General features: G+C 46.6%; 1 protein-coding gene across 5 annotated transcripts in view; it reads right to left on the bottom strand.

Annotated features, from left to right (window-relative positions):
• The window catches only part of PHLDB2 (pleckstrin homology like domain family B member 2), a 126,419-nt gene that overhangs the window by 59,617 nt on the left and 40,225 nt on the right, over nt 1-26,577 (bottom strand). For 3 of the 5 annotated variants that reach the window (XM_055802112.1, XM_055802116.1, XM_055802114.1), the window contains exons 1-2: nt 10,654-10,750; nt 743-847 (exon numbers count right to left, since the gene is read on the bottom strand). In XM_055802112.1, the coding sequence (XP_055658087.1) occupies nt 743-791 (49 nt within the window). In that variant the 5' untranslated portion in view covers nt 792-847; nt 10,654-10,750. Of the gene's footprint in view, nt 1-742; nt 848-10,653; nt 10,751-10,943; nt 10,965-26,577 lie in introns of those variants that run through there. The other 2 variants (XM_055802113.1, XM_005237456.3) reach the window with 2 other exon arrangements.

Genomic DNA, 26,577 nt, shown 5'->3' with positions numbered 1-26,577 from the left:
TCGTGCAGCCACTCGGATTCAGCTTTTCTCTACTATACCTTATGCCAGTTCTCCTGCATTTTTGGTTCCAGCACCACAATGCCCGCAATCATACGGTTAAATCCCAAGTGGACGACAGCGCATGTTTAGCTCAACCATCGCTGCTTCCCACAAACCAGATCTTGTTTGTTTTGTTTATTTTTAGGGTAACGTTTGGGATGAGACTTTATGAATATGACAGGACGCGTTACACATGCTGGCTGCCGCTGCCTTTGCATGCAGCTATAGGGACTGAGGCCAGGAGCTGCGGCACACGGCGTGCCCTGAACCCATCCTGCACCCAGGTCAGCCCCAGCTCTCGCGTGGTAACCTTCAGCGCACAACGCAAGGCTCCTCTGGTTACCAAAGTATTCGCTGCCCGCAGCTATACAGAAGGAAATTCTTCCCTTTTTTTTCCTCTCATTTTCTTTTTTTTTTTTTTTTTTTCCCCTTTCCCCTCATTCCTTTTCTTCCTTTCCAGAGTTATTTAGCTGGGGGTCACTGATATCTATTCCAGGCAGGCATTAAACTGATGGGGGAGGGCGGGCTGGCTGCAGCGTATCCAGCTGTGGCCTTGTTCTGGCTGGTAAATGGAGTCAGACATAGAATAAGAACAGAGCACTGTTATCCGTGTGTCAGGAGAATTAAAGGACCAAAATCAATGACAAATTCTGAAAGATCTCAGTACATTTACAAACAAACTTCATTTTTATTAATTGATTACCTGATCCAACATTCTGGAAGGAGGAGTGGTTACTTCTGTTTGGCATCATATTTGTCTTCTCAGGATGGTTAAAACAACGCTAATTTGAGTGAATCAAATTTTGACCTGCAAATAAAGTAACGAAAAAAACGTTAAGAGGTGTATTTCGAGAACATTTTTCAAGTATGTAATATAGACCAAAACTGGCTGTTTTTACAGTGAGATTTCCAGAGATGACTCAAAAAGAAACATGTTAAAAGAATACATTAAAAGGCATTTGGAAAGGGCACCCCATGTTCAATGTGGAGACAGCGGAAAAAACCCAAACCTGTCTGCAGTTGTTTTATCGGTTTAGAAGTCCATATATTTTGATTTGACAATCAGCTGTCATCTGTGACCCCGACTCTGTGCAGGCAGTTACTAGTCACAGCTCCCGAGTTTTGTTTGCGATCCTGTGGCTTCCTTAAGAAATCATTAACACGGTTGGACTTTTCTGCTGAAGATTTTATTTTTGAAAGCCCAGAGCCCATTTTCAGCCTACACAACTCCAGCATCCTGCAATCACGAAGAAACCTAAGCAAAAACAGGTATGTGATCCAAAACACAGAAAGTGTTTTGGCATGCAACGATTTCTGAGGTTCCAAAGAAGCCAGACTGGGAATGCAAATAGATTCTGCAAAGTTTATTAAAAAAAATACAAAAAAAATGATATGGCTACAAGACAGACTTGGCTTAAAAGAAACGCCAAAATTAAATCCCAGTCACTAACGACTAAAATTAAATCTAAGTCCAAACAGAAGAGCTCTAGTGAGTTGCTCTATTAAAAGATTTTTTTTTAAAACACACATCTGTTTTTAAAAGGTCGACAAAAAGCTTTAAAAAAAATTGCATCAAGTGACAAAATTAATGGTGACCATCTGTAGGTCCTCTGGGCTTTAACTCTGGACAAGCAAATAGAAACGCAGCAGAAAAACAAGTGAAGAATAGAGACAGATGTCTGGGGCTGTCTAGAGACAAGCCACCTATTTAATTAACCGCAGTCGTCACAGCCGCAATGTTTCAGGTCTGTGTTGCACAGACTTTTTGTGCTATGCTTTTTCACATTATTCTCCCTAGAGGATGGCCCTGGGAGAGGGGAGCTGGCTGCTAATCCCTGCGGAGGGAGGCTCCTTCACCGTGACCTCTGGCTTCTCCCTCCCCTAGTCCCCCCAAGGTGCTCTTCCCCGGGGGACCTGGCCCTATCCCTCGCCACTGCTCCCCCAGGAATCCCCCCGGCCTCACTTCACAAGGCTTTTTCTCTCTCTGCAGAGGTCATTTCTCACCCCTAAAGAAAGAGTTTGCACCCCACCAGGCACATGTTCCCCCCCCCTCGTCGCAAGAGCACGCACCCCAGCTTCACCCCAACAGCCTCTTCCAACAGCACGCAATCTACCGTCCCCCCAAAACAGTGCTGCTCGCCAAGGAACCAGGGCGAGGAAGGAGACCATACCTCCCGGAGGGACTCAGCCACCATGTCTGCCCCCTCCAGCAGCACAGGAATGAAGCTCTTCAGACAGGATGGTGGCAAACAGCCTGGACAGCAGATCACTTTTATACCCAAGTTTCATGCTCAACAGGTTATCTTGTTGACACGGAACATTTACCAGCCTTTTCACCCCGCCTGGTCTTCCATCCCATGGAGAGATTCCCTCCCTAGTTCCTTCCATCTTGCCTTGCATCTTCCAAACTCAAAGCCTGCGCAGCACCCCAAGCGCCTTCCTTGCCAGGAGCGGGGCTGGGGGGCTTCATGCCTGCGACCCCCCCGGCGGGGCTGCAGCCGACAGGCAGCTCACCCCAACAAGAGGTTCCCCCATTTGGCCAGTTGGCTCTCTGCCCTTTGCCTGCCTCCCAAACGGGAAGGACTGGGACACAAAACCCGTTCCAACTGCTGCTGTGTTGCCATCTTGGCATATTGCTTGTGTAATCTCTGTTTAAAATACAGCATGTCAAGCCCAGAGCTCCCCAGAAAAGAACCAAAAATTTAACTTCTCAGGGCATGTTCAACTCGACACAGAAAACTAGTGGCTCTCAACATTTCACACTGTTCTGTAACAAAAGTATAATTATATCATTGAACAGACACCTGAAGTATGGACAACTCGGAATTAAAAGACAGAAGAAAGGGTTGGTTTAAAAGAAAGGAAAAAGTGTAACTAGATTTCTCATGTCTCTAACATTGCTGCTATATGGTTAAAATCATCGGTAAGAACACCAAAAATGCCATCCTTCCTATCTCATAAGATGATGGCTACCACTTAATCAATGTGACAGGCATTAAGGCGAGAACAGCTGAGAGGGAAGGGTTTCTGTGTAATTGAAAATTCAATCTTCAGTTTAGTGAATACCTGGGTTTGCTAATAGCTGAAAGGAAAAATGTCTTTAAGGTTAAATATTTATATGGTTTCAGTTCAAGTTTGAGAACTCATTACACATCTCTCTTCTTAGAGGATGGGAAAAATCAGAGAGGTCATCACCTAGCAGTAATTGAAATTTTGGGGGGAAGAATTTTCTAAAACTCTCCACTATGAGCATGAACAAGAAACAATTAATGCACTAATAAGCTAAGCAAATGAACAGCTCAAAATCCACATTTATCTGCTCTCATGAAATCATATTCTTTCAGATGAAGGTTATGCAGGGCCTCATAAAACAACCAGAGAGGCCGACTCTCGTTACAGAGCACATGCTGCGCTCTGGCTTGGCTGGAATGAAGCAAAATGATTTCATCTGGGATTTATAAAGTCATCTGAAGTGAATGTATACAGCATTACCAACCATGTTTCATCTCTACAGTACCCAGGCCAAATTAAGTTTTGTTTCACTAACAACCAAAAGAAACAGTGATTCATGACTCAAACAGGCGGCGAGTCAAACAAAAGATTCCAATTTTAAAATATTATAACACAGGGTGGCTTTACAGTAAAAACTTCTTTCCCTTGTATCATGGTTTAACCCCAGCTGGCAGCTCAGCCCGCCTGGTGGGAGGGGGGAGAGAATCAAGAGAGTAAAAGTGAGAAAATTTGTGGGTTGAGATAAAGACAGTTTAATAGGTAAAGCAAAAGCTGCACATGTGAGCAAAACAAAACAAGGAATTAATTCCGCACTTCCCATGGGCAGGCAGGCGTTCAGCCATTGCCAGTACAGCAGGGCTCCAGCACGCGGAACAGGGACTCGGTGTTCTGGTTTAGGCTGGGATAGAGTTAATTTTCTTTTCAGTGGCTGGTACAATACTGTGTTTTGGATTTAGTCTGAGAACAATGCTGATAGCAACAACTCAAAACATCAGTGTGTTAAGTAACTTTTTATATTAAGTCAAGGACTTTTTCTCTAGGCCTTCCCTGCCAGCGAGAGGGCTGGGGGGGGGACACAAGAAGCCAGGAGGGGACACAGCCAGGACAGCTGACCCGAACCAGCCAAAGGGATGTTCCATCATGGAATGGCATGGTCAGCGTATAAACTGGGGGGAGATGGCTGGGGCTGCCCAGTGCTGCTGGGGCACTGGCTGGGCATCGCCCAGTGGGCGGTGAGCAATTGTAATCACTTGTTTAGTTGGGGTTTTTTTCCCTTTTGGATTTTATTCCTCTCTCCCCCTCTCCCCTTTTTATTACAATTTTTGTTGTTATTATAACATTTCATTTTATTTCCATTATCAAATTGTTCTTTTTTCAACCCATGAGTTTTACCTTTTTCCCTGATCCTCCTCCCCATCCCACTGCGGGGGGTGGTGGTGTGAGCAAGCAGCTGCCTGGTGCTTAGTTGCCAGCTGGGGTTAATCCACAACACTTGGGAAGACAAACACTGTAACTCCAACCATCCCCCCCCCCCAGCTCTATATGCTGAGCATGACATCGTATGGTGTGGAACATCTCTTTGGTCAGTTGGGGTCAGCTGTCCCAGCTGTGTCCCCTCCCAGTTTCTTGTGCCCCTCCAGCCTGCTCACTGGCAGGGCCTCAGAAGCTCAAAAGTCCTTGACTTAGTAGAAGCACTACTTAGCAACAACTAAAACATCAGCGTGTTATCAACATTATTCTCATACTAAATCCAAAACACAGCACTGCACCAGCCACTGAGGAGAAAATTAACCCAGCCCAGCCCAAACCAGCACGCCCTGGCATAGGAGCCCAGAGCTGCTGCTCAGCCAAGCTGCAGGAACAGCTCTAGCCAGCATTTCGTCCATAGATTTAGGGTGACGTTTTCTCAGCACATAGCTTCTCGCCCCTTCTTTCTGCCTGGGCTGATACCCACCTTCCTTTAGCAGTCTGCTATGGCACCCACTTTGCTCTTACATTGCCAACCGAGTGGGTTGCGATGCCTGAGGCACTGCTAAAGTGCTTCTCTGACTGAAAATAAAGTCAATTTTAAATAAAGCTCTCAAATTTGGCCATCTCTCCTTTAAGGCTGTTTTGCTGTTCATTGTTTCTTCATTTTCAGTTTCTCACAAAATGTTACCAGTGGTTCCTGGCAGCTCCTGACCCCTCTCCTTGACACTTCCCTTCAGAAATTCCTACAGCTGTGCACAGCCACCCATGGGAACAGACGAAACCCCAAGTGATGGAGGGTGAGGACAAAACCCCATCATTGCCACCATCCACACAACGTCATCAGAGTTTAACTCATTCTGCAACAAGAAGGTTTTCAAATTATTAGGGTCAGTTTCAACTGTTCCAATAGAACACACGCTGTTTGGAAACAAGAACGCCCCTTAAATTTTTACACCCTGAACATAACTTGGTGAATGAGTGCTGATGGCTTTGGTGCCTGGAGGTCTAACTTTCCCATGGTATAGCACACCTACGTGCCTGAACTGACTGTTCCATTACCAAGTTGATTTACTTTTTTCCTGCATAAACTGAGGACAGCGTACTTGCTCCTGATGAAATCAAACCTGTCTCCCACCCCCCGGATTTGCAAGTCTTGTTAGCCTCAATCTGATAGGAAAGTAAAACTCACTGGGATCTACAGTTTACCTCCAAAAACACTGAAGTGTAAATCCATCTTGCCCCCAGCTCCTTAAAGCCTGCTGTCAGACTAAAACAATACATTCATAGAAAAGCACCTGCATAGTTTGGTGGAGATTTGGTACCCAACCAGCAAATGGACACATCCTTAAGAGCGAGCACAGACATCTCTGCCAAAAACTGGGCAGCTCAGCAAGGCTTGTTATCTAAAGGTCGCCTTCAACGTCCTTCTTCATTTCCTCCTCCTCCTCCCCCACAACACAATACACCAGACCTTAAGCTACAGCTAATTTCCTACCAGCATAGCCCTGAACTCTGCTCAGTCCCTGGCTCTTCATGATATAGGTCCCGCTATACACTGATCCCCACGGTGCAAGCGAGCACTAAGTCTGGTTACAGGCATAGGGTGGTTTAGTTCCCAAAGCTCCCAGCCTGGCACCTTCACCAGCAGTAAATAAATTAAAAATCAAGTATCTGTGAATCAGGTTTGACTAAGTCACTCCCTCGCAACCCTGCAGGTTTCCGATGTGGAAAAGGGAGCGGCAGAGGAAGTCACTCTTACAGCTTATCTCTTCCTCTGAGAAATTATCATGTTGGATACTGGAGAAGGAGCAGAAAAAGGGCAAGGCAACAACAGAAAACACCCTAAATAACTTTATTCCCCTCATAAACCACACCTATTTTACTGGAATAACTCCTCCAACTACTCCAAAAAATTGCACCTAAATACGACATTTTCAGTTAATTCTGTCCTACTGTATAGGCAGGATTCTCTCCTACTTGATAAGGATTGATGTTGTAGGCATTGCCAAATCAATTCTCTTTCCAGTAGACAGGCGTAATCATTTTAATCAGGTCATGACAACTGACAATTCTAAATGTGCATCAAAAATGAAAACACCCATTACCATGTAAATACTATAGTTTGGTGGCTACAAACTGAGATTTAAACCATTGACAGAAGAGACATCGACTGCAGAGTGTGTCCAAACAAAAACGCCAGTGAAAATGCTGAAGCTTTATAACTCTTGTGCCATAATAGCTACCTTTACCTGAAAGCAAAACTGCTAAAAGTACACATTTCAATGAATTTAATAGTATTCCTATGCATTTGGTAGGACAAGAGAGTAGACCACCTACTCAAACTGCATTATTTTAGTAGATATCACTGCCTTCTTATTTTGCAGTCACACAGATCACTGTTTCATCTGGACCAGTTCAATGGGATAAGCTGAAGTGAAAAGGAGAGTTAATTCTTCTCTGTTCAAACAAAAAAAGTCACTGACAGGTAGAAACATATTAGCAGAGATTTCTGTTAAAACAATGAACTCCTTTCTTCATGCAGAAAAACAGGGCAGCAGAGGACAAGCCAACCTCAAGTCGTGTTCCTCTCCTCTGCGTTGGTACCTCCCTGGCAGTTAAGCTTAAGAGTCAGTTATCTGACCTACGACTGATTCATCTCACACCAGTAACTACCAGCTCCCTGGTATTATTCTGACCCAATTTCATTAACTCCTTTCCTACTGAAAATCTGAGCATGCTCAAAAGATTTGCAAATCAAGACTTTAAAAAATTCACACAGACATGGCAAATAGAAAACTCTGCTGGTGGCTGGTAGACTGTGATTGCTTATACATCTCATTGTACACACTAACAAAACCCAAAACAAACAGCATAGCTGGTGTAGTAATAAGCGTACATAAATATTCTAGACCAATACAATTCTCACTCCCGAATCCCAGGAAATACAGGCTTTCTTCAACTAAAATTTCAGGAACGGGGTTGAGTGAAGAAACAATTATGAACCCAAATTCATGCTGTACAGGAGCAGAAATTCTCACTGTACAGGAGCAGAAAGATCCTAAATAAAAGTTTCTCCTTTACGTCCTACCTGACATGATAAACTTGCTTTTAGGATGCCCCTAACAAATTCAATGGAAGCTTGCCATACACAGCAGATAGGTATGTCCCAGAAAATCTAAGCAGCTAGAAAAACCAATCAGAACAGCTTCAAAGATCATTTACTCCCTTTTTTTTTTTTTCTTTTTGTCTCCTTGGATGTCTCTACCATTTTTCTTCCTGTCTATTGCATTGTGTCTCTCTCTCAGGCAACCATTGCCCACGATCCACTTTCCTCTGTGCCGATTTCTTTCACTGCCACTTTGTGCCTGTCACTTCCTTCCGTTAATCAGTTCCCTCCAGCGCCCACTTATTCTGACAGTTTCTGTCTCTCTTACTTCGTTTGTCCATTTCTCCTCAATTTGTCTCCTTCCCGAGATGCTTGCCCCATATTTCCAAACGTCCCCGCTAGCTCTTTAGCGCTTCTTCATTTCCCAGCGCTCTGAGGGCAGTGAGCATGCCCCCAGACTAAATGCTTCTCATCACACTTGCTTGGCAAACCACATCGTGACAGCGACAGCTCAAGTGGCGCCCGCCGTGGCTGCTGTGCTACCAAGCCATGGCTCTGCCCGCAGAAATACAGGGCAGCATTTATCAGCGAGTCCCTGGACCACATTCCCTCAAGAGAGGGATACACGTACTATACCTGCAGTTACACCCCCACTTAAGGTAATTAAGGAAGTTAAATGAAATGGTTCACTTAAAAACTGATCCCACCTGCGTGAGATTTGAGTAGAGAAAAAACCCAAGCCTGGTCACATTTATGGAGTTCACTCCTATACTGCAGCCTCTGGAGGACCTTCTAGAGGGGAAAACTGCCCCTGGATTTCTGTGGCATCTTGGATGTGCCCCACTGGTCTAAACCAAAACCTAGATGAACCGCATCTGCCCTGAACACCCAAAACAGGGCATCGCCTCGTAACTGGTTATTTCAGTGGGAAGCACTGTTTGCTACACTGGCAGTTACTACACATCAGAATTAACTGTTTGTTTTAACAAATGAAAATGGAGAGAATACACTCCACGTGCAGCAAACATAGCATTAATTCCTTCACAAAGGATCACCAGCACTTCCCCCTCCCCACCTTCATTATTTCAGGTTTTCTCTAGATCTTCAAGTGGAAAACAAACAAGATCTTCCCATCCAAACCCCTTCAAGTCCTTCTGATCCAACCCCACCCTCAGCCAAGGTGGACCTGCAATCTTTACCTCACCCATCCTCCGCTTCCTATCTAAGAACAGAATACTCCAAATTTTTCATGATGGACTTTGTTCCTTCCCAACAAGGGTCACCTGGCATCTTTGCATACTTTCAAGGAGCTGGTTGCTAATTTTATCTGATAAGCACAGACAGTAACTGATATGGAAAAAATGGAAAAAATTACTGTTCTTCCTGTCCTGGTTGCTGCCCAAGATTTCCATTCCCTCAGTAAAAACATGGACCCACAAAAGAGTCAATTTAGCATTTGTCAAAATTTCTGGTGTGGAAAGGGAATTGCACAAAACAAATAAAAATGGTACTATCAGCTCTGGAAAAGATTCGGCGTTAGTATTTGACTGTCCTAAAAGTATCTTTCTGTCACTCTCTTCGTTCAGCCCACCGCTCACCTTGCCAGCCAAGGTGGGCACTCACTCTCCCCATCTCTCGATTACTTCATCTCCTTTCTCTCCTACTGCTTCCTTCTGCTGTGGGAAAGCAAGCCCATCCTCGCCCTTCGCGATTCCGCGTGCCGCTGCCATGCCTCACCTCCTCCCACCTCTCTCCCTTTCCCACCTGAATACCTTATTCCCGGGGGACCTTAACTAGGAGAATATAGAGAAAGGAAAAAATCGAGTTCACCCAACACGCGGACTTGCAGAACTGGCTCTCTCGCCTGCCTCGTCCCCCCGAAGAGAGGGAGCAGGCAGCACAAAGATGAAATAATTCACCATGTTCCGACTGGCAACACGTCCACCCAGCTGCCCCGGAGATGCAGACATGGAGGACTCGGGCAGGGGCAGAGTCAAGGCACACAGACAAGATGACACGCTGACACGATGAGCACTTGGGGGGGAAAGAAGGAACTGGTGACAAAAGCCATGTGTTTGAGCTCGCAGCAGCGCTCGGTGGCAGGAGCAGAATGCCCATCTCTCCAGCCTTTATGCAAGCGCCGCCGGTCTATTTGCACTTCTGCACATGGGGAAATTCCTCCGGCGGCTCTGGGGCAGGAGGAGCGGGGTCTGCTCCCAGCCCGTGCCTCCTCTGGCCGGCGGGCAGCAGGTACGGGGCGGCCCCGCGCCCCCCGCTGCCCCCGGGGCCGCGCACCGGGGCTGCACGGGAGGGGGAAAGCGGGGTGACCGCCGGGCTCCCAACCCGTCAGGGGTCCCCGGACCCAAACCCCTCCGTGTCACTGAACCACTCCGACGGAATACCGGCTTCCTATCGCTCAACTCCAGCGATGCCGAGGCGGTATCCATCACCGGGCTCAGCCCCGGCAGAAGCCCATCTCCAGCCGCGGGAGCCTTGAAAAGCCACCGGGCTAACAAAGAACGGGCGGACAAAGAGCCCCCTCCTCCCGTTACCCCCCGCCACCAGGTAGATGGCTGGCGACGGACCCCCGAACCGGAGCAAGGCGAGCCCCGCCGGCCACCCCCGCCTCCCCCGCCCACGGACACGCGGGGCGGACGCCCCCGCCGGGGCCGGGCAGAGGCTTTGTTCAGCGGTGGGGCCGCGGCGGCGCCCGCCAGCACCGGGGCGGGGGGGGCACCGGGACAAAGGGCTCGAGGCGACTTGCGCCCAAAGGGACACGGGGGGAGCCCCGTTCCTTTTTGCTGTGTCTGCCAAGGGGGGGGGCCCGAACCGCGCGGGGAGAGGGGTGGCACAAACTCCCCTCAAAGTAACCACAAACCGGAGCGCGGCTGAGCCGCCGTCAGGGAGGGACCCGCTCCCCATCCCCGCAGCGCTCCGCCACCGGGAGCGGAGCCGGGCGCGGCCCGGGAGGGCCGACCCCACCCCCGACCCCGCGGGACGGCGCTTCCCCCCGGCCCCGCACTCACCGCCGCCTCCGGCCGCCGCTGCCCCCCGCGCATCCCGCTGCCCGCCCGGCCGCCGCTGCCAGCGCCGCCGCCGCCGCCCGCCTTCCCCCGCCCGCCGCCACCTCCCGCTGGAGCCGCCCCCGCCCGGCAGCCAGCGCCGCCCCGCGCAGGGGCGCTGCCCGCCCCCCCGTGGGGCACCCCCGCCGGCGGAATGGTTCGCTCCCCTCAGGCCGGGGCCGCGGGAGCGGGGCGGCCGAAGGACAGGCGGAATGGGGGGGGGGTGGGACACGCAACGACGCGCACAGAGATACCTGCAGCGGGGGCTGGCGGGGCCGCCCCGGGGGACAGCCGGCGGCCGCTTCGCGATCTTAAATATGAATCGCCAGGCAATTTCCTGTCCGCCAGATTAGCTGAGCAAACAGGGCGGCTCTGCGAGGGCGCGGGCTCGGTTTTCCTTGCCTGGGGCTGGGGGTGCGTTTACCTGCTCCCTCCTGCTGGGGAGGGGGCTGCCCGCGCCCTGCCAGCCCCGCAGGGGCGCCGCGTTGCCTCCATGCCCGGTGGGGTGGCCCTGCCGCCCGCCTCAGCCCGGGGGTCACGGCCCGGTGCAGCCCACCAGAGGCCTGCCCACAGCTGACCTGAACAGAACACGTGGGCATGTATGTGCGTATACATATATGTATGTGCCTACACACACCGGGCCTCCAAGGCCCCTGCGCAGGCCTCAGGCATCAGCGAAGGACGCGCCGGTGGCAGCAGCCGCCGTTTTGCTGTCCCAGAGTGGGGAGCAGGCCACTGAGGCCGGCCGGGCCTCCATGGCTGGGCTTCCAAAGCAAACCAAGCGTACAAACCAGCACCGGCCTGGCGTGTCTGCCCAAGCTGTGCCTCACCTGCCCCGTGTTCGGTGAGGGGCTGGGGGCATGGACGCCATCCCCTTCAGAGGTCCCCGCTCAGGAGGCTGTGAGGAGATGGAGGCAGTGAGGCGAACCGCTGGGTTGCAGCTGTCACCAAGGAAAACAAAAAGAGTGAAGATACCTCTGGGGAGGGTCGTGCCACCCCCAGGATCGGCGGGTGCTGGGAGCCAGGAGCATATAACAAACCTTCCCTTTCCGAGCGCACGTACAGCATCCTTGGTAAGGAAAACTCCACGGATGAGAGGCGCGAGCCAGCCTGGAGGACTGTGCTCAAGGCGGGGGATCCTGCATAGGGACCTTGTTTCGTACTGTGTGGCCTCGTCACTACCTCTCCCCATTTATTTCTCCAAAGGGGACATTTGGGGGGCGTACCTGCTGGGCGGGGGTCCTGGGGGGAGCGGAGGCTCACACGGCTGCCACGATTGCCAACTGTTCCCATCTGCCGTGGGGACGTGGGGTTCATTGTGATCCGGTTCCTGCCTCGCATGTTCCAGGGGATATTTTACTTGGCTAAAACTGTTACTTTGCCACAATATAAACTTTGTAGTAACTCATGAAAATCTGGAATCCGTATAGTAACATGCACAATACCAGAGGATATTAAAAGGAAAAAAAAGAAGGAAAAGAAAGTGGCCTTGGCTGTCGTAGTGTCTTTTGTAGTTTACATATAAAAAGACAAGCTTTTGAGATTAATTGGTAGGCCAGAACCCAGATAAGCTCTTCTGTGATGCCTCTGCTAAGGTCTGAGCGCTTCATTTACTACTAGTGTTGAACCTGGATCTTCTTTTTTGTTCACTGAACAAGCAAGAAAGAGTACACTCAGTTAAAAAAATAAAGGCATATACGTGTAAGGCATGCAGAGTTAAGGACATGCTCACAGCTGGAAGAGGCGAGTACGAATTTTAACCCTGCCACGGCCGGAGCCAAAGGCAGCCAGCCTTCCCTTCGTCTTAAGTGATCTTCTTTTTCCTTTTAAGTGGGAAAACTGGAAGCAACAGTTTGCAAAAGTCTCCCCAGGGAAAATGATGCCTAGTAGCTCGGAAAGGAGTAACTGCTCTTGTGGTTAAACTGTAACTCTGAAGGACTTTTGATATGCTGGCTGAAATGTTCGTTTAGTTAGCTCCTACACAGTAGGTGACGTGACATCAAAGCTGGATCAGGCAGAGCACGTGTTTCCCCTCATATATGTATGCCGGGAAAATTTTATTCGAGTCAGTGTCATCTGTTTCTTGGCAGCAAAGGAGAGAAAAATAAGGAATAGAGCTTATTTCTAAAATAACAAGAGGTACTCAAAACCAGCCATAGCTGAGGCCCTAAAATAACTTGATAAGTTGGAATGTCTAACAGGAAAGCGTCTGGCAATTTAAGACAAAAGAAAATACTCTCTTGGACATTTTATGAGTAGGAAATACTTAAAAATTAGCAAACAAGCAAAACTCCAAAAACCTAAAGAGCTGAAAACTCTCGTTGGAACAAAAGCAATGCTACTACTATTAAAGAAAGTCAGGAAAAAGGGTATGGAAACGTGCACGAGAGCTACAAGTTGGTAGATGGGTTCAGCAGTCCACATAGCTGGCTTTAACTGTTTTCATGGCAGTTGCACAGCTACATCAACTGTACTGTACATCACAGAGGCTTTTAAAATTCTCCGCCCCTGAGTATGCAAACATGCCCAATAAAAGTTTAGTTTCCATGGCAATTCATATAAGTAGAAATCAAATGTTGGAATGTTTGCAAAAAGCATGCTTTAATCATGAGCATTGAAAATGGTAATAAAACACTTCAGCTCCTGTAACTGGGAGGGAGAGCGTTATTCAGCCACTTCAGAACCAAAGTCACCTCTGAGCAGGCACCGCAGCCACAACCTTTGCATTACCTGGTCCTTACCCTTACAGATTTTATCCACATCAGGTGTGGACATGACTGCATTTCTGTCAAATGAGCCAGAGCCCACAGCTGGGAGTCAGTTCAGGCTTTATGCTATCTGCAGGAGCAGAGACAATACCTAGCCTGACAGAATCAGTCCGAGATAAAGCTACTCATTGATGACTGGGTGTAGTTACACCCAGTCTTTTCTTTGGTGGCAAAACTGGTCTGGTTTCTTCCCTTTCCTGCCTTAACTATTCATTTGGGTTCACAATCTATAGTTTGTGACCTTCTTGCGTGGGCTGATGCAGTTATTTGTGAAAACCAGACCAAGAAGGTGATCCAGATGAAAACTCTTCCTTCCCCTTCCTGAAAAAGGTCCAACAAGTACTTGCATTAGGGTGACTGATAAGAAGAGGAGCAACATAGATCTGAGCAGCTGTGCTTGAGACCGAGCCTCTGTTTCTTGAACCAGTGGCACCAATACATTGATGGATTATTAAATCCCACCTTTTTTGAACAAACGTGTTGCAACAAATGAAGTCAAAAGGATTCAGCACTTCCCAGCATGTAGCCAGAGCATTTTGAACTACTGCCTCAGTGAAGAAACCCAGCTGTTGCTTGCCGTTGCAGAATAAATCTACACAATTGTTTATAGCTTGAAAATAACAACGGCCACAACCAGAACTTCTGGTGAAACTTCAAAGCAAGCAGTGATTCTTCTGTTGTAACTTCCTCAAAGACATTTTGAGGCAGTGTAGAAGGCTGGACTCCAGGTACCGAAAGAAACTTGATTTTTAAGGCTCATCAGAAATCTCTGCAAAACAAAAAGGCAACCTGGAGCATGTCTGCATTCATCAGTACCATTCGGCTGAAAAACTCATGCCCAATAGTTACATTGCTTGTCTGAGTTAAAAATCTAAACATCTGTTAATGCAGCACACCGTAGAGAGGTATATAAAGCAAAAATAAGATAATGTAAGCTGAGGTTCAACCAGTGGAGTGTTCTTGTGACTTGGCCCAAAACTTTTAAGTTGTCACACAAGAGCTATCCAGAAGAAACTGCCTGTTGAAAATAAGTTACAGGAGTAATCAAATCTTATGCTCCAGGGCACAAGTCAATTGCTGGAAGGGTCAGGAAAGGAATTTCCTCACTCTCTTCCTTTGCACAGTTGTACACAATTAACTAGGTTGTAATTGCAAGGCAAGAAAGCAGTTAGGTTTTACATTCCTCTGAATCATCAAGTGCTGGCTGCTTTTGCAGCGCAGTTCAGAGCTTAAGGGACAGGTCTGGGAGGTGGGTTTTGTTGCACTTCTGTGCAACAACTCTAGGCTTTGCCTAGATTTGCAGCGCAGTTTTGAAGTCTGCTCTTGCTTTGATGCTGACTGACTAGCTCAGAGTGTGGCTGCACTGCAGAGCTACCATTAAAGTGAGGACTTGGCCAATTCAGGCAGTTAGCTTCCTGTTAATAAGTAGTTACCTTATGTCTCTATTGATAATTGCACAACTCATAATGATTCATTTAAGTAGTAGCAATGTTGTAGCCATAATGGCCTAAAGATATAAACAAGGCAAGATTTGCTGGAAAGGTAACCATTTTTACTGAAGCAACTTGACCATTTAGTGCAATAAAAGATCATGCTATTTCTTCTTTAAATAGAACATTTTAGTAATCAAAAGGATTTTTGCCAACACAGGCCAGACATTACTCTGCTTCAAATCATAAGAGCAGTACCCTATTAGCTTGTGTATGGCTGTCTTTGCCGCTGATTAATTGCTTCCCCTTGCTAGAATCGGCGTGCTTCTGTGAGTGGGGGTGGCTTAGGGCTTAATTAGCCAACTCTGTTACTGCAGCTAAGCTCACGACAGTGTTACTGGAGTTCCTCTGTACACAAGTGTATTTTTGATGTATGATCTGTGAGCAAACATCTTGAAAACTGCAAGCTGTGGTCTGCTGGCAAAACCTTGGTCCGTGCTCCTCTCATAGATGTGATGTCAGTAGGCAGAGGGTTGGCAGAAGACACGGTGCAAACGCCACAGCTACACTGGTTTACGCTTATAGTCACAGATTACAGCAGCTAATACTTTTGTACTCCGTAGTTGGATACAAGGGTGTCTTCATCCTACAGTTGCCCCTTTGAGACTTACCTTTTTCCCAGCGAGCAATAAAGCAATTCATAGGTTCCTATATAAACCTTAGTCTGGGGCCTTATGATTTGCCTCTGATGCCAAGCCAGGAAAGTTTTCTGTTCTCCTTTCGTCTCTATCTTTAACAAATCTGGATGCAAAAATATTTAATAATGTGGTGGGTCGTGTCAGTGAGAGAATAGTTTCTTTAGTAGGAAATGAGAAGAAATCTAAAAGCATTTAAGCCACTTGGCCAAGGTTACCCAAGAAATCTCAGTGGGAGCAAGGCGTGGAACACAAGAACCCAAGATACTACTTTAATGTCACAGTTAAATCTGTGCAAAGATAGATCTCTCTGTGTTAAATTAAGTACTTGTTTGGTTTCTTCCTCCTGCAAAAAATATTCTTCCCCTTCAGGTGAAACTAGATTAATTAGTACAGAGTCAAAAGAGGTAAAACAATGCATTTCTACCAAAAAAGGAAAGATGGTTGCCAAAACTTACTTCATTCTCTTCAGTCATTTGGGCTGGAATTGATGTAGTGACTTTCATAAAGGAAAAAGCTCTGTCTAACACAATTTAGATAAAATATATCCTCACAACTGATTCATGAAGCTGCCTTTGCTGGCAAGTTTTTATATCTGCATTGAGAAGGGTGGTAGAGTGTTTTTCTCAGCAGATGGCCCCCAAATGTGGAATTAAGTCCCATTAGCAGCACAAAGGATGACACAGTATCGCTACTACTTTCCTGCACTAATAGGAGCAGAGTAAGATGTAGAGATATATTTTAGCCTCAGATTTCTGGGATTTTTCTCGAAACAGAGGCGGGATTAAAAGCAACTGAAAAATATAAATTCTAACCGTGTTCTCCCTATGTAGTCGCCCTTACTTAAAACTGCCTTACACACTTAGACAAAAATACACACAACACAAAGAGGTAAACCTACTGAAGATGCACTGATGCCCAAGGCAAAAGCAACCTGAACCAAAATAGTAGCCAGGTGACAAGCTACCATCTAACCTCCTCACTGCACTTGTACCCTCTTCAACAAAACCCCAAAAACACAGCAGGGTGGTGGAGAGTGTCGCAGAATACACTCAGCTCCTGTCAGAATGGGCAGGGGAAGGGGGAAGATGGACCAGTGGTTTATTTCCCCACAGGTTTTTAATTGATGGGTGCTGTAGGAATCCAGCTCCTGAGGCCAGGCCAGCTTCTATCCTAGGCAGCTTGCTGGCATGCAAGGCATGACACAGCACATACCCCTCGCGTGTGCCCCGTGCCAGATCAATCCCTACCCCTCGTGTCAGGCCCATTTTGGGTTACCCTGGGGAATAACGGGGGTCCCTGTCCAGCCATCCTACTGGCAATTCTGTTTCTCTGTGCCCACTGTTGGTTGTGCCACCTTCCTCGCCGGGTCTGTTGTTGTGCCAGTTACAGGACTGGGCTCCGGCCGGCAGGACTGGAACCATGGGAGGGCTGCGGATGACCTCACCTTCCACACAGGCTGCACACTGCTGCAAGAGCTTTTGGCACCGTGAGCTTAGTGTAAAGTAAAGCACTTGGCTCCTTCAGATTGAAAGCTCCGCATCTCTCCACCTGCCCAGCCTGCAGTGGCTAGGACCTCTGCGCTTGAACTTGAAGCCGAAGCTTTACGGGGCAGCTCCTTAGCTATGATGGTAAACTGAAAAGCAAACGCAGGTATTTGGGGAATACGAGTCATTTGGAAATGCCATTTTACAGGAGCTAGACCGTGTGGGCCCTGCTGATCTATGCATGTATCCTTGCCTACGCTGCTCACCTGAGGGCATCCATCCCCGTCCCGCAGCGCTGCTCCCGGCCGCCTGGGAAGGGTGTTTGCCATCACGCCCGATACAGGCTCTCCGCCTGGGCCTGCACCGCTGTGGCCACGACACCACATGCCTCCCATGAAATTCCCACTGACTGATGTAGGATTAGGCCCACAGGAAGCAATAAAATATGCTTGCTGATCCCACAGTATCACAGGAAATTAACATATGACAATCTTTAACACATTGTTTTAATAAATTAGAATTTTGTACTGTAGTTTAAAGACCACTGTGAAATCTGAGATAGCACGCTGGGGGTGGTCTCGCTTCTTTTGCATAATGCCTTGTTTGCACGTTGCATTTTTTTTTACCCCCTTACTCTTTGCACTACTGAAACCTTAAAACAGTCAGGGAGGCATCCCAGCGTTCATCAGCAACAACACTCATTTTGGTTGCAAGCTCTCTGGACTGTCCTGTAAACTACAAACCCATTCTAACCAAGAAGAGAAATGCACTTAGTGATACACTTTGCTGGTGGGACATAAATTAGGCAGCAATATGCAATGGGGACACAAAAGTAGCCCACAGGAGCTGGGCAGTTACTGCATAAAGAGGGGAAAGGGCTGACAGCGGATCCTCATTAGACTTAGGAACAGCTTGCCATTAGCGTGCTTTTTTAAACCTCAGAAGTTTAACAGGAGAAAAATGTTTCTTTATGCCTCAGATCTCCTCTTCAGTTAACGGAGGTTTCAGGTTCCCCCTCCCCCCTTCATTTCTAGAGAGGCTGCCAAGTTTTCCCAGAGCTAAAAGCAACAACTTTCTGTTAAACGTTACTTCATGCTTCTGGTATTAATCTAATAGGAGGCTAGATGGGGAGGAGGGGGAGGCAGCAATGAAAGCCGATTTCCTGCCATGCAGTGGGAAACCCATAGAAAATTCAGATCTAGCACTAATTTTAACAGCTGGACGACTGCTTTGGCTTTTACTTGCCACAGGAACATGCAACTGCATGCTTTTTTTTTGTAATAAAAAGAAAATAGACGTCATGCAAAAGGCAAAATAAAAAGAAGGCTTGCAATTGTAAATACCCTGATTAAACCATCCTATTCAACTATGCGAGAAATATCAACACATTTTGCAAATTGCCTCTCATTTCTGTTAACATTTCTAATAAGAATGTTCATGGAAACAGAAAATATACAAGGAAATCGTCTTGCTAATAAGCACTTCGACAAATATTTACTTGGGAAGTGCTCCAGCAACCGCTTTGAAAGGAGTCTTAGCGGGTTTGAGAATCACGCAATTGGGACATTGAAATAAAACTCCCTGGTGGAAGTGAAAAAATTGTAGTGAAAAGAGCAGATTGCAAACACGCAACACACAAGCCAGAGACACCAGCCTTGTAGCAGGTCGTGGCCATACGTAGCATACACCGAAGCACTATTAGCAGCCCCTCTCTCAAGCGTGCAGCATGCCAATGAGTAACTTCTTGTATTAAGCCTCCATTCTCTGGATAAGTTCTTTATTAGGAAGGGCTTGGCTGTTTATCCTGATAATAATTGTTTGGAGGGTGATGGCCGCAAGTGTAGTCCTTTACATTGACTATTAAAAATGTGGTTTTTTCCTCCTTTCGTGCTTTTTGCTCAGCCTTTGCTCCACCTGTTTCTCACATGCCATATGGCTCAAATCACGACATATTGCAGAAGATTTTTTTACATGGATGCAAAGAAAGCTTAATACAGTACACATGCTGAAATTGAACCCTGTTTTGTAGATAAAGCAGAGCTCTAGCTTGTTTGTGGGTGCTGTGTATACTAGGAAGAATCCTTACCACAGATTATCTTAATGTTAAGGCTTTACCTGCCCCCTGATGCGTGCGCTCAACGCATCATGGCAGCTGGTTTTTATGTCACTAGCTGCAGCCAGCTGTTAGACTGAAAGTGTTAATAACCATTTTCATCAGTCCCAGGCTTGCATTAACTCAAAGACTCTCAAGGGTAGTGATGGCAGAAAAACCCCAGAAGCTGACACCCAAAACACAAAGCAGAAGCTACGCTATGTGAGCTGGGAGGCTTCTCACGGGGCAGATAAACACAAGGCTGGAACATTTGATAGCTTAAAGTACTGATGGGCAGGAGAGACAAAAAATAAAAGCCTTGAAAACAAGGGAGAGAATGAGAAAAGTTGCTGTGGTTATTACATTAGAAAGAAGTTTAAAGAGATGGAGCTTCTTAAGCGTGCAGTACTGCTGAGAAGGCAGAGACATCTAAAAAAAATACTATTTCCAGTTTCTTTATTCTGTGTTTCTACAAAACAGGACGTTATGCACAGTTTTTAAGTCAACAGGACCATTGCCATCGCTCCCTCTGTACTCCAAAAATTCCAGCTGGTATCAGGTTTTCCTTGTAATGGAAACAAGCTGGCAGAACTTCAAAGACTTGATAACAGCTTACACCGAGAAAGGACAGCAAGAGTTAGTTATACTTCACTATTTAAAATGTTGGTTTCAACTTTCCCTTTTTTCTTCTTTTTTTTTTTTTTTTTTTTTTTAGAAAAGTTGGATAGAATTTGGCAATGCTTGGTGCCACTTGTATCTGGTCGCAGCTCAGGAAGAGAATGTGAAAAAGTAGCTGTACTGGAATTTGTTCAGGAAAGGCTATCTTACAGCTCAACTTTCACCAAATGTACCGTGGCCAGGGGCTACGAGCGCCATGAAATCACTGAGCTCAGTCAGACAGTTTTTAAATGACTGAAAAATTGAAATGGTGGTTTTGAACAATAGGGCTATATGAGTACCCTATTTATTTCTTTATTTGAAGGCACAGACATAGGCGGACCCCGATAAACATTGTCTTAAGAGCACAAACATTCTGAAGAACCTAGGATACTGAGTGAAAAATTGTTGAGTAAGTGGAAATATGCCTTTGATTTATAATGTTATATATCAAATTCACCTTTGATAGACAAATCTGGTTCAAGCAATTCCCCTTTTAGTCTTACTCGTGCATCTTTCTTTTCTAATTTTTGGCCACAGTAGGATTGTAGGTTCAGTTTCAAGATTGTCCTAACTTTCCATGTAGTGCCAAATGGCAGCTGTACTGCATTAAAGTGATGTGATCATGCCACTTTGCAGAACCACTTTTAAGAATCATGCTGGAACTTACAGAAACCAGAGGCTGAGTATCTATATAAATAAGACATTTTTTCTCCTGTGGAAAAAATGTTTCTCTTTTAAAAATATTACAGTCCCTCATTTGTTTTCTTCTCCCTCTGCTTCTTCCCTGATCATATGCAACTGAAGAAATGGCCTTTGTTAGCTTTTTCTGGCCTGGCAAGAAGCCCAAAGATCCAGCTGACAAAAACCTCAAGTCAGCAAATCCAGTGAGAGGAACGTCCTTTTCAGAGCCCCCGTTTCACAGTCTCCCTGTCACGGAACATCTCAGTAGTGCCGCACAGAAGAGCCTTTCGAAGCCCTTCCTTGTGAATCATCCTTACTCTGTTCCTTGTGCTTAAGTAATTAGCTCTCATTACCCACCCGCTGCTGCCCAGCATTTGCACGCTGAGCGCTGGGGGAGGCTGATGGAACAGCATCGGTCCAAAAGCAAGCTCCCATCAGAGATGCTCAAGGGATGACTGCAAGGCGCCGTGGATGGGCTCCCGTCTCTCCCACCCCTCGCTACACCTGTATCGCGGCATGCCGAACTCAGAGGGCAGCTGCTCGAGAGGGCTGCGTTAACCTAGACAATGGATGGTCAGTGAAAGGTCCTCGAGGTAAATACACGTGTGCTGCTCTAAGTCCTAGCCCACCACCGAATCACTGAGTTCGCACCCAAATTTCTAACGTGTAAGAGTCAGGGACTTACTCCTTGAAGAGAAGCTGCCGGTTCACAGTGGTCGTAGTCAGAAAAAAAGGTGCTGCGAACAAACTTCGAGGGTCTATCTCATGCATGAGTTGGATAAGATGAATTTTGAAAATTTTTTCCCCAAAGGAATCCAGTGCTTTTTAAAGAGATAAAGAACACAGTAAATAAAGACTTCACCAGGCAGCAGAGCAATCTGCACCACGGCTTCACATCACGGAAGTGTTTCATCCTGCAATCAGAGCACTTCATGTAATGTCAAAATAAGCATTTATTTCTCACGCAGCTTTCTTTCCTAGCCTTTCCTTAGCTGACACAGCAGGCAAACACTGTTCTTTCAGCTCTTTCTCCTCCCCTTTCCTCAGCGGCCCTTTGGTATTTACCTCCTCTCATTTTGGATTTCCTGCCTGCACCCTAGGGAAAGGATTTTCCTGTGAGAAACAAGTGTGTCACACTGCTGATCTGCTTGGATGCCAGTAGATCAAGTCTATCCACCATGTGAAGCAAAGCTCTCATCTACCTCCCATCAGAATAGTACTGCCTTCAGGTTATTTTTTTTTCTCCTTATCTTGACCCATTTTATTTGGAACTAGTTTTAGTAAATTGGCTTTCTGGTCCCTACCAAAGCTGCTGCCTCCGTGTATTAAATTAAGATGGGACGCAACTGCTTTGGGCAAATGAAGATCTAAACTACACTAAATCTCAAAATTAAAACCAAATGTCAAACATTTTGAACACACACCTACTTTTTCTAGGGTCCTGCATAGCACATATCTTTTTGGTGACTGTATTTGTCGTTTTACTCTGAGAGGGGGAGAAAAGCAAGTAAGAATACCCTGTGTCTCTGCACATGTACAGAGAGCAGGGCACAGCAACTCTGCCAGGAGCATCCAGATATGGTGACACTAAACACAGGCAGCTCTTTCTGAAATTACAGAAGGTGGTTTTTCATAAGGAGGGAAATCTTCCTGGCAATTCACACCTAATTATTCATGGAAATGAAAGCCACCAGCAGGACACAGGAGGAAAAAAAGCTCTGCATCTGAGCAGTGAAAGTCCCAGGAGGTATGTCATCTCAGATGGCTGGAGTCCCAAACTTGCTTCACCTCAAACACAGATTAGAGCTTTTGTCTTTCCCCAGTGACCAAAGAGACCAGGAAACCTTTAGCCTCTGGGCTGGGTCGCGGCCAAGGCTGCCGAGCCCTCGGGCAGCTTGCTGGCAGGCTTTGGAAGTGCTTGGGAAGGGGACAGAGGTGCCACCTTCTCTGTGCTGGCTCTGCAGAGGCCAGAAGACACAACATAATTGTGCTGTAAAGACAGAATAGTCCTTTCTGGAAGGTCACTGGGGGATGTGTTTACGTGCATGCATGCTCCAGTACGAGGTGTGCATGCTATACTGAGCGTATGTAATGCCAGCAGAGTAAAAACTCTGGCTAAAGAATGCGGTAGGATATATCGCTTAGTATGTTTTCATTTAGAGGTCTTCAGGGTGTTTTGTGCTTAGGATGTTGAAAGTGCCTTAGATCTCTTTGCTATCCTCTTGTGGTACCTTACAAGAGATGCTAGATCGCCACAATTGCAATAGCCCGGACTGTGGCAAACAACAGCCTGTGGCTTTCAATTGGTTGTACTATAGATCCTCAAACTATTATAGAGCATCAGGGGGTGTTTTGTGGCTTGTGGTATATGTCTAATGGGTGATTTGCAGACCTTTTGGGTCTAACCAGCTATTACCCCCGTGTTTGTGAGGCACGGGATTGGGTGACCCTGGTGGCTTATTCCATGGACAATGTGTGGTATCTCACACTGCTCGCTATTTTGTGAGAAATAAGGACTGGCCTTCGTTGTATTTTCACTTTGAAAGTTGACTGAAAAGTTCTTTATCACATACAAAAAGATTTTTGCATAAAGAAGTCTAGAGGCTGAGCTCTGGGTGATGCATTCTGGAAAGCTCCAGAAAAGGCAGTTCTCTGGCCAGTGCACCGCCAGAGCGCTAGCTGGGGTTCACAGAGTGTGGCAGAATTATGTACAGCCTTGCTTCAGCTTCACCCCAAGCCCATTCACTTTGCATTTTCTGCAATGTAAGCTTAAGAAGAACCTAAATCTACACTTGGTGATCATTCATGGGACTAATGAAAGTCAGATTCAGACAGTGTTTTAATAAAAGTCAGACTCACTTGTACGGGAAATTACGCGGAGCCTGCAGACACTTGAAAACCAGAGGAACTGTCTGTGGAAGGCACTGTTTAGATGGTCTTGAACTTTGTCTCAGTTGCAGCCCAAACTCATAATGCTAGAAATCTCTTAATGTCATGCTTATAAATAGACTGTCAAAAGTATTTTTCAAATAAAGACGTAAGGGACAACCTTTCTGTCACAGCCAGATAATGCATTCACATACTAAATCTAGTGAACAAAGCAGATATTGTGCAAAAAAAATGTTTTTTTCTAAGCGATGAGATAGGTGAATAATGAAGTTAAAGCTCATTCAAGAGAGAGAGCATGTGCGACACTGCAGTAATCAGAAAGATCAGTAAAGGTTAACTGTGATCAAGTTGATCATACAATATAGAGAAAAAGCAAACCTCCAAAACCAAGTGCAAGTCTCACTTAGGAAAATTTGACTCTGTAGCAAGTAAATATTCCTGCGTGGAAAGCTCCAGTAGATCCTACTTAGGCCAGTTTGTGTTTTATTCTGACCTGGCCTTTCCCTTCTAATTAATATTCATTTATATTTTCCACACTTAAATCTGACATTGCATTCCCTATAAAAAAGTTCACTTGCTTAACTACAGCTAGAAGCATAGATATCTGCTTCTTTGCCACTGCGATGAGATCCATCAGAGTGTTACCACATCCTGAGCTGGTCGGTACTTCTGCATCACTTCTCTCTGGCAGGTGGACAGATGTTGGAACCTGCTGCTGCACTTTTCTGATACAAACCATTCTGATTTCAGGGCAACTCCTTAAACGCATGTTCTCACATTACCAGTGAGAACTTTAGAGCAGGCAACACCTTGCTTGCTTGGAGCTGCAGGTGCCTGACTTCTGAAAACTCAGCTTTTATTCAGTCAGTCAGCAAGTATTTATTTTGCTGGGACTTTCTTGATGCCTTCTCTGCATGCTGCCCTGATGTCTTTCTGGTTTCTCTTCCACATGAACAATATTCAGCCACCTGCACGTTAACTCAGCCTGTTTATCAAACCCTCCACCTACACTACACATTCTTAAACAGCTTTGTATGTACCCTCGTTTTTTGGGTGGTGGCTCCTATTGTTTCAGCTATCCATTCCGCAAAGCTTAATTGCCCTTTGCAGTTGACTGAAACGAAGGGTGGTTGTTACACCCACTACCTTCAGCAAGACTTCATGCAACTGCCAGCATCACAAGATGTGCGTTTTTAGTACCCAGGCAAACCATTGCATTTATGTCCCTCAGGACTCCCCAACAGGATGCTGACCACTGACAAGTTTTCTCAGACACACAAATATCTTCCTGTAAAACTTCTGGAACTGCAGACCACCTTCTTCTATCTTCCTGCAGTAAAGCAGCCCTGTATTTAAATGCAGCAGCTCTCTATTCCTTGACAAATGTAGAATCTGAGTGCTAAGGAAAACAGCCTTTTCCACGCTTCCTCCTGCCCTTTAAATCGCTCCTCTCCCCAGCTAATTCACTTTTCCAATTAAATCTGCCAACGGGCTGTTCTCTTTGCTGCAAGGGCTGGATTTTCCCTTACTATAGATTCAGAACTTTGTGAAACAGAACTCTACACATTTCAAAATTAACCTGTATTGTCAGTTAGCCTCAACATGGTAAGACGCAGCATAGTCAGAATATCCTGGGCGGGGGGGAGAGGAAAGCTGGCTTTTTTGGCAATGAGTAAAAGCTGTTTTCATACTCTGGAGAGCTCTTGATAACGGGACACTCATATTCAAGTTCCTGCTGTGTTCATCTGACAAGGTCTGGAGTTAAATTAAAAACCTCTGCTCCACGTGAGGCAGAGCTACCACTTCCAAGCAGGCTGCATCCAGTGCCAGGTCAGTGCCTGATACCACAAAACAAATGTTCACAAATTAAAACATCCCATTAGCATCCAAAAGCAGACATGAACACAACTGAGTTAACAAGAAGAAAAAAAAAATATATATATGTATATATAAAATAACATTTCAAACAGTCCTCTTTTCACTCCAGCATGGAATAAACACGTTTCAAACCCCCAGCGCTGCTGAGGAGTGAGCATCATAGTCCAGCAGTAACAGAACTGCAGCACTGGTAGCAATGGAGTTTCCAGCAGAAACCTTTAGGCTTCCACTGTTCATACAGTATTTCCAGACTTTTGGATGGAGCTTCAGAGATGAGTCTCCTAGGAACTGACCTGTGCCAACTTGGCACTCCCCAGCTGGTTCAGGATTTTTTTCCTGCCTTTGCTTCCTGGGCAGAGGCCGACGGGTGATGGAATGAGGATTGCTGCCCCTTGCAGAGCTTTGCAGAGGGCAGGATGGTGCTCTGTGCCCAGCGGCAAGCTCTCCTCCCTGGGCCACGGGCCCTTCTAGCATGGCTGATCCCCCGCCCGGATCCTGCCCTCCCTCAGCACAGCTTCCGAATGCTCGTGTCTACAGCGGGTCAGTTCCCAGGCTGAGGAACGATCCCCGATTACCTAACGACACCATCCTGGCCTAGAACAGGGATGTCCTTTCTCTGACCCATTTGCCACAGGAAATTTATCAGCTTTTGGAGCTTTTCCACTTAAAATACAGAGACTGGCGTGAACGCGCTTGCCAAGACCTGCTGCAGGGAGCACACAAAGGAGCACAGTGTCATGGAAATCAATGAGCCGGTCCCTGCACAAGCGCGGTGGTATCCTTCAGCCTGGCTGTCATGCCCTGGCAGGAACTTCACCTGGCACCTATTTTTGTCAACCAACAGGTCATAACCTGGAGGCAACATGCTGCTGAGAACAGACACAAGCTGTTCACAGGAACAAAGACAACCAAATGCACGGGCAGGCTTTGGAAATCCCATGAAGTTTTATCTGATAAGTGATGAACAGATTGCAAAAAACGCTTAAGGACTTCTGGGAAGTACCAGATCCCATAACTGCTCCATCCCAGGAAATTGCCTCATCATTAGGCAAAACAATCGTGCTACCTCTTGCTTTTTTTCTGTGTGCCTTGATGAGTCTTCCTTCCTTCCCTGGCCAGCTCATGACTCCACATCCACAGGTGAGGTGGAGAGTGTCTCTGTGCCAATTTGTTCATTGGAAAAGCCAATTAGCCTGCACACAAGGTGGAAATTTGAGCTGCCTCGGGCCGGGGAGGAAGCTCATGCTGGACTGATACCCCTCACATCCCAGATGAGAGGCGGGCCCTGCCACAACTCACAAGAGAACA

The sequence above is a fragment of the Falco peregrinus genome, chromosome 4 (assembly GCF_023634155.1).
Source record: "Falco peregrinus isolate bFalPer1 chromosome 4, bFalPer1.pri, whole genome shotgun sequence".
NCBI classification, from domain to species: Eukaryota; Metazoa; Chordata; class Aves; order Falconiformes; family Falconidae; genus Falco; species Falco peregrinus.
This window is presented reverse-complemented; position numbering and strand designations above follow the sequence as displayed.